We start from the raw sequence: 8,613 nt of genomic DNA, 5'->3' as shown, positions 1-8,613 counted from the left end.
TCCGGATGGAGGTGAGCTACAACTCCAAAACTCAAGGTCAATGCCCACCAAACTCTTCCAGTATTTTCTGTTGGTCATTGGAGTTCTGTGCGCCAAGTTTAGTTCAATTCCATAGTTCAGTGGTTCTCAACCTGTGGGTCCCCAGATGTTTTGGCCTTCAACTCCCAGAAATCCTAATAGCTGGTAAACTGACTGGGATTTCTGGGAGTTGTAGGCCAAAACACCTGGGGACCCACAGGTTGAGAACCACTGCCATAGTTGGTGGAATTCAGAATGCTCTTTGATTGTAGGTGAACTATAAATCCCAGCAACTACAACTCCCAAATGACAAAATCAATCTCCCACCCCCACCAGTATTCATATTTGGACCTATTGGGCATTTGTGTAATTTGGTCCAGTGAAAGAAAATATATCTTGTATATCAGATATTTACATTACAATTCATAACAGTAGCAGAATTACCGTTATGAAGTAGCAACAAAAATAATGTTATGGTTGGAGGTCAGCACAACATGAGTAACTCTATTAAGGGGTCGCGGCTTTCAGGAGGTTGAGAAACACTGTTCTAGGTATAGCTGAACTCAATGGCTTTTGGGGGGCTATAGTCTTTGCATCTCATCACACTATTTGGGGAATTTCACCCTCTCCTTAAACTAAGCAACAGGCCTTTCTCCTCCCCCCCCCCTTCCTTCCCCCCCCCTTCCTTCCCCAAAATATGGCAGCTCTCAAATAATTCCTGGGGCCGTTCCCAGTTTGCATCGCCACAATCTGTTCCTTCAAATGTTCCTTGGGATCTGACTCACTCCCGGAAGGAGCAGCGCTCTTTCCAAATACAAGAACCGGGTGCTAGTTGTTTTCGAAGGCGATCTGGAGAGAAAAATATATCCATCTCTCTTTCTCTGCAAAATTGCGGTGACAGGAAAGAGGGGGCTGAGCTTGGCTAGTCCTTTCCTCTTGCTTGGAGAGCATCCTCCCCAAACTTGAGGGCCTGGTCCCCAACGGGAGACAGATGGACCATGGAAAGGGGAGGCGTAGGCCAGGCCATGGGATCCAAAATGGGCCTGAAATGGGTCGTTCTCTCCATGAATTAGATCTGGAGATGGATCTAGAATAGGTCTATTTTGGGTTTTTTTTTTTAGTTACTCTCATTGAAATGGATCTGGAAATGAGTCTGGTATGGGGCCATTATGTTGCTTCTGTTTTGTTGGTTGAGCTACTCTCCATGAAACAGATCTGGAAATGGGTCTGAAATGAGTGTATTTTGTTGCTTGAGCTACTCTCTCCATGAAATGGATCTGGAAATGAGTCTGTTTTGTTGGTTGAGCTACTCTCCATTAAATACATCTAGAAATGGATCTGAAATGGGTTTATTTTGTTGGTTGAGCTACCCTTCTTGAACTGGATCTAAACATGGTTCTGGAAATGGATCTCAAATTAGTCTGTTTTGTTGCTTGAGCAACTCTCCACGAAATTGAGCTGGAAATGGTCTGAAATGAGTCTGTTTTGTTGGTTGAGCTACCCTTCTTGAAATGGATATAAACATGGATCTGGAAATGGATCTGAAAATGAGTCTATTTTGTTGGTTGAGCTACTCTCCATGGTATGGATCTGGAAATGGATCTGAAATGGGACCATTATGTTGAGTAAACTATTCTCCATGAAATGGATCTGGAGATGGATCTGGAAATAGATCTGGAATGAGTCTGTTTTGTTGGTTGAGCTGCTCTCCATGAAATGGATCTGGAAATGGATCTGAAATGGATCTGAAATGAGACCATTATGTTGAGTAAATTATTCTCCATGAAATGGATCTGGAGATGGATCTGGAAATGGATCTGGAATGAGTCTTATTTTGTTGGTTGAGCTACTCTCCATGGAATGGATCTGGGAATGGATCTGGAAATGGATCTGAAATGAGCATATCTTGTTGGTTGAGCTACTCTCCATGGAATGGATCTGGAAATGGATCTGAAATGGGACCATTATGTTGAGTAAACTATTCTCCATGAAATGGATCTGGAGATGGATCTGAAATGGGGTTGTTTCATTGGTGGAGCTCATCTCCATGAAATGGATCCAGAAATGCACCTGGAAATAGATCTGAGATGGGGCCATTGTCTCAATTGAGCTATTCTCCATGAAACTGATCTGAAATGATGAGACTTTGTTGGCAGAGCAAGACTCACCGTGAAGTGGATCTGGCATCCGCCCATGATGTAATCCAGGAAGGAGTAGACCCTGTGGATCTTCCAAAGAAAGAGTGAGTGAATCAGTGACTTGGCTGGACTCCCTCCTGACCATCTTGCAAAGATGACCAGCTTACTAAGCTGTGCCCCTCCGTTATCATTGCCATCACAGATGGACCTCTGAAGTTTATGTCCCTTCAGCTCACCTTCAGGTCCAGAAGGATGACCACGCCTGAGTTCTTGTAGTTCCGCTTCTTGATCTTGTACTTTGGGTTTATACAGTCCCATTGGATCTGTTGGTTGGAGAAAAAGGAAGGTGAGAAATGGACAAATACCACGATGTCCAATTGTTTCTTCCCCATTGCTTTTATTTCTGGTGGGTCTCCATCTTTTGCATAGGATAACCCTTGGCCTTAAAATATTGAAAGTGCCCACCAAAGGCCTAACCTGACCCAATATCAAAAGCTAAGCAGGGCCAAAGCTGGTTAATACTTGGCTAATACCTTGTTCGGACTGGTTAAATATCTAACCCAAATTCCGAAAGATAAGACAGATCTGGAATGATATATGGTGACCCTGTCTTGTAATTGTCTTGATAAGGTTGCTTGAGAGTAGGATTTGCCATTGTTTTCCTCCAAGGCTGAGAAAGTGTGACTTACCCAAGGTGACCCAATGGGTTTCCCCAGCCGAGCTATGCAAACTTAGGGATTTAAATATAACGCCAGCACCCACCTTGTTTCCCCCCATGGCTTTCTGCATCTCCTCAAAAGTGGTGTAAAACTCGCCAATGAAGTCGTGTTTGCCGCGTGAGTCGTAGTCGAAGACAATGCACTGCAACGCAGAGAGAAGAATGGCTGAGAACTGAGAAACGGGGCTTTTGCAGTGGACTAGAACTCCCCAAATCCCCCCACCCAGACCTTTTGGGAGTTTTGATCCAGGGCAACAAGAGAATTCTATGCCAAACCCACATCAAGAGCTTTAAAAGACCATAGAGTCATGGAATTGGAAGAGACCCCCAAGGGTCATCTAGTCCAACCCTGCAATCTGACTGATGCTATTTATTGCACATTAAGGATGCCAAATAAATCCAATGTCTTGAAAAGGTTGACTAAATTTCAGACTATAATTCAGAGCAGATTCACAAAGAGCTTTAAGGCCATCAAATTATGGAACGCAAGATGGAAGGGGTCTAAAGGGTCATCCAGTCCAACCCTACAAACTGACCTATACAACTTAGTGAAACATAAGGATAATAAATGCTTTCAATGCTTCCAAAGTTCAGACCAAAACCCAGAATGGACCCACAAAGAACTTTAAAAAATCATAGAACTATAGAGTTGAAAGGGACCCTAAAGGTACACCCCACAATATGATCTATCTAATTTATTACACCTTAAATAGAGTCTGTGCCTTCTAAAGTTCGGACTAAAACCCAGAGTGAGTTCATAAATCCATCAAAGTGGAAGCCAAGAAAAAGACTTTCCTAAAAATTGCGAGGTGCCTTACTTCCAATCCATTTCACACATTAGGAAACCTAAACATTCACAAAGGGCTTCCTTCCTTGAACCTGCTTGAACCCCAGCACCCTTACCCTCAGCTTCCGCTTGTCTTCGCAGCTACAAAGGGAGTTCAGAGAGACTTTGAAGGGCTCCCAAACTGGGCTCAGGTTGTTCTTGACAAACTGTAGAAAACAGGCATGGAAAAGGGGGGGGGGGTATATTGGGTTGTGACTACACTGCAGAATTGATGCAGTATGATACCACTTTAACTGCCAACTCATTTATTCTCCCCCCGACTTGAAGCAAAGTCATATAAACCCAGTCACTTTATCACTATGAATTTATATTGCCATTTTACTGGTCAGAATTATTCTAATGTGCTTCAAAACCTTCTGTCTATGTCTTTTAAGAGATGTGCTTTAATGGTTTTATGTTATGTATCTTAATAATGATATTGTACCCTCACTTGAGGAGAGGCAGGTAAGAAATAAAATGCATCATCATCATGCATGCATTTGAGTGTCTGGTCAAACTGAGTTCTTCTTTTCTTCCTTCTTTCCTTCCCTTCTTCCTTTTTCTTCCTTCCTTCCTTCCTTCCTTCCTTCCTTCCTCCCTCCCTCCCTCCCTCCCTCCCTTCCTTTTGTTCTTCCTTCCTTCCATTCTTCCTTCCTTTCGTTCTTCCTTTCGTCTTTCCTTCCTTCTTTTCTTTTCTTACTTCCCTCCTTCCTTCCTTCCTATCTTCCTTCATTCCTCCCTCCCTTCCTTTTGTTCTTCCTTCCTTCCTTTCATTTTTCCTTCCTTTTGATCTTCCTTCCTTTCTTTTGTTTTTCCTTCCTTCCTTTCTTTTGTTCTTCCTTCCCTCCTTCCCTCCTTTCTTCCTCCCTTCTTCCCTCCCTCCCTTCCTTTTGTCCTTCCTTCCTTCCTTCCTTCCTTCCTTCCTTCCTTCCTTTAATTCTTCCTTCCTTTTGATCTTCCTTTCTTTTGTTTTTCCTTCCTTTCATTCTTCCTTTCTTTCTTCTTTCCTTCCTTTCTTCCTTTTTCTTCCTTGCTTTTGTCCTTCCTTTCATTCTTCCTTTCTTCCTTTCTTCCTTCTTTCCTTCCTTTCTTCCTTTTTCTTCCTTGCTTTTGTCCTTCCTTCCTTCCTTCCTTCCTTCCTTCCTTCCTTTTGTTCCTTCTTCCTTCCTTCCTTCCTTCCTTCTTTCCTTCCTTCCTTCCTTCTTTCCTTCCTTTTTCTTCCTTCCTTTTGTCCTTCCTTCCATCCATCCATCCTTCCATCCTTACTTTTGTTTTTCCTTTTGTCTTTCCTTCCTTCCTTTCTTTCGTCCTTCCTTCGTTTCTTCCTTTCTCTCTTGTTCTATATCTTTCTCTCTCCCTTCCTCCAGAGACAGAGCATTTCCCATTATGAAAGAACTCTTGGTGTTTTCCCCATGTTATTGCTTTCTTGGCCTACCTGTTGCTGTTTTTATTATATTTCTATTTGCGCACGACTGCTTTGTGTTCTTTTTCTTATTGCTAACGGTCTCAAAGTGTTTCTAAAGGTATTAAAACAACAACAACAATAAGCCAGACTCTTCCAGGAGAAACGGCATGATCATTTTTCATAATAACTTTGATTGCCTTCCTCCTCTTCGGATTGCAGCTCCTGAATCTATTCAAATTGGCTTCCAATTGCAGCCTTTTTGTGCACACACATACACACATGTATATCCTTTTCTTTCCTCTCTCCTTTACTATCATCAAGGTTGTTAACCCTTTTTTCCTCATTTGAGTGGGTGAGATATTTCCCCACATATTCTTGACCCTCTTAATATGAAATGTGTTAATGGCATCACCCTCCCAAATGTCATTTTGCAATAAATGGTTAAATAAGGGGTCTGCAAGTACCTCATTTTAAAATTTCCAAGGATCTAGAGCAGAATTTCTTAACCTGGGGGTTGGGATCCCTCATGAGGGGGGTGTCGGAGGGCTCGCCAAAAACCATCAGAAAACACAGTATTTTCTGTTGGTCATGGGGGTCTCTGTGTGGGAAGTTTGGCCCAATTCTATAGTTGCTGCGGTTCAGAATGCTCTTTGATTATAAGTGAACTATAAATCCCATCAACTACAACTCCTGAATGTCAATGTCTATTTTCCCCCAAACTCCACCAGTGTTCACAATTGGGCATATTGAATATTTGCGCCAAGTTTGGTTCATATCCATCATTATTTGAGTCCACAGTGCTCTCTGGATGTAGCTGAACTACAACTCCAAAACTCAAGGTCAATGCCCACCAAACCCTTCCAGCATTTTCTCTTGGTCATGTGAGTTCTGTGTGCCAAGTTTGGTTCAATTTTATTGCTAGTAGAGTTCAGAATGATCTTTGATTATAAGTGAACTATAAATCCCATCAACTACAACTCCTGAATGTCAATGTCTATTTTCCCCCACACCCCAACAGTATTCAGATTTGGGCGTGTTGGGTACTTGTGCCAAATTTGATCCTGTGAATGAAAATACATCCTGCATATCAGATATTTACATTACAATTCACAACAGTAGCAAAATTCCAGTTATGAAGTAGCAACGAAAATATTGTTATGGTTGGGGGGTCACCCCAACATGAGGAACTGTATTAAGGGTCACAGCATTAGGAAGCTTGAGAACTGCTGCCTTAATCAGGGCCCCCATGAGGAGTAGAAACATGCCATAACCAGAAAGAATTTGCAGTAATGCTTCTTTCTTATTTTACTTGGAGAATTCCTCCTCCTTTTGAACCATTCGAAGAGACACTCACCTCTGTGCGGTGGACCAACTGCTCGCTCCCATCGTCATTGATCCGGTAGATCTCTAGAAAGGGATCTGACTTGCTGAAGAGATCCTGTGGGGAATCACAGAGTTGGAAGAGACCAAAACGTAAGGTTGAAACTTCTCATCCCCATGCCAATGCAGTAGTTATCCGATCTGGGTTCAAGTCTTGAACTCTACACAAGCTCTATCCAAGTTGTTGAACAGTATCCCCACATTTGAAGAGAGCCATGGATATTCCTTGTGGAAGGCTCCTTAAAAGTTCAGACTAAAACCCAGAACATACACAAACAAACATGGCAACCATTTTTTGGGCAATCAGAGGCTGCCTGGAATGGGCAATTGGGGGACAGAAAGAAGAAAGGAGAGGTCATGACTACAGAAGTTGTCCCATGTAGGGTTGATGGTCAAGGATAGAGTTGAAGACTATAGAACTAGCTTCAGGTTGGGTTGATGGTAAGGACTATAGAGGTCAAGACTAACTAAATATCTTCATATCGGGTTGATGGTCAAGACTATAGAAGTCATGACTATAGAATTAGTTTCTTGCCAGATTGATGGTCAAGACTATAGAAGTCAAGACTACAGAATTAGTTTCTTGCTGGGTTGATGGTCAGGGCTATATAATTAGTTTCATATCGGGTAGGTTGCTCACCCAACAGAAGGGCAGGACTATAGAATTAGCCTATGTCAGGGTGATGGTCAAGATTATAGACTAAAAATTTGCTTCATATCATGTTGATGATCAGGCCTATAAAGAATTAGCTTCATATCAGGTGGATGGTCAAGGGTATAGAGGTCAAGACTACAGAATTAGTTTCTTGCCAGGTTGATGGTCAAGACTATACAATTAGTTTCATGTAGGGTTGATGTTGACTTCCTTTTCATTGGCCACCCAACAGAAGGTCAAGACTATAGAATTAGCCCATGTCAGGTTGATGGTCAAGACTATGGAGGTCAAGACAACAGAGGCCATGACTTATGTCGGGTTGATGATCAGGACTATAAGGTTAAGACTAAAGAATTTGCCCCTTGCTTGGTTGGTAGTCAAGACTATAGAACTAGCTTCATGTAGGGTTGATATTAGCTTCCTTTCCATTGGCCACCCAATGGAAGGAATTAGCTTCATGGCGGGTTGATGGTCAAGACTATAGATGCCAAGACTATAGAGGCCAAGACTATGTCAGGTTGATGGGCAAGACTATAGAAGTCAAGACTAAAGAGTTTGCTTCCTATTAGGTTGATGTTGGCTTCCTTTCAGTTGGCCACTCAACAGAAGGTCAAGACTATAGAAGTCATGTATGGTTGATGTTGGCTTCCTTTTCATTGGCCACCCAATGAAAAGTCAAAACTATAGAATCAGCCCATGTCAGATTGATGGTCAAAACTATAGAATTCAAAACTACAACATTAGGTTCATGTTGGGTTGATGGTCAAGGGTATAGAAGTCAAGACTACAGAATTAGGTCCATGTTGGGTTGATGGTCAAGACTATAGGGACCAAGACTATAGAAGTAGCTCCATGTGTTAGTGTTGTATTCCCTTCCACTGGCCATCAAACCCCCATGGGCACCAGCCACCTTTGGCCTCTGCCCCAATTTGCTTGCCCTGGGGTCACCTTGTCGTCCAACTTCTTGGCCCGGAGGAAGAGTTCCACAAAGCCGTTGTCTCCAGAAATCTCTTCTGAGGTGACCTGTTTGGAGCAGAGGAGAGGGTCAGGGGCCATCAGGAAGGTCTCTGGCCATGGCCACTTCTGTGTTCTAGAGGAGAAGGGGCAACACACTTACTGTGATGGTGGACTTCCCAGCGAACTTTCCGTACTTCAGGCACAGAGGTTTGCTCACCCGCTTCTGGGCCACAATCTATGAGGCAAAGAAGGAGAAGACATTGAATGCCTTGAAAATAGCTTCCCAAGGTCCTGAAATTCTGCCTTGGAGAGCTCCTTTCAGGTCATGAATAAAAGCTGAAGTGAACATTGGCTTCCACTGTTTTGGGTATGGAGTGGACAGTCAAGGAAATTGGATGTGCCTGTGTGCAGGACTTATAGTCCAAAAGTCTATTATTATTATTATTATTATTATTATTATTATTATTATTAGGTAAAGGTAAAGGTTTTCCCTGACATTAAGTTAAGTCATGTCTG

General features: G+C 42.6%; 1 protein-coding gene across 1 annotated transcript in view; it reads right to left on the bottom strand.

Annotated features, from left to right (window-relative positions):
* CPNE7 (copine 7) overlaps positions 1–8,613 on the bottom strand; it is a 57,666-nt gene that overhangs the window by 17,586 nt on the left and 31,467 nt on the right. The window contains exons 4-10 of the mRNA XM_060788187.2: positions 8,258–8,332; positions 8,089–8,163; positions 6,460–6,543; positions 3,778–3,867; positions 2,919–3,017; positions 2,393–2,479; positions 2,187–2,246 (exon numbers count right to left, since the gene is read on the bottom strand). Of these exons, the coding sequence (XP_060644170.2) occupies positions 2,187–2,246; positions 2,393–2,479; positions 2,919–3,017; positions 3,778–3,867; positions 6,460–6,543; positions 8,089–8,163; positions 8,258–8,332 (570 nt within the window). The remainder of the gene's footprint in view (positions 1–2,186; positions 2,247–2,392; positions 2,480–2,918; positions 3,018–3,777; positions 3,868–6,459; positions 6,544–8,088; positions 8,164–8,257; positions 8,333–8,613) is intronic.

This window comes from Anolis sagrei, chromosome 8 (genome assembly GCF_037176765.1).
Source record: "Anolis sagrei isolate rAnoSag1 chromosome 8, rAnoSag1.mat, whole genome shotgun sequence".
Taxonomy (NCBI): domain Eukaryota; kingdom Metazoa; phylum Chordata; class Lepidosauria; order Squamata; family Dactyloidae; genus Anolis; species Anolis sagrei.
The sequence above is the reverse complement of the archived record's forward strand: the minus strand, read 5'-3'. Positions and strand labels throughout refer to the sequence as shown.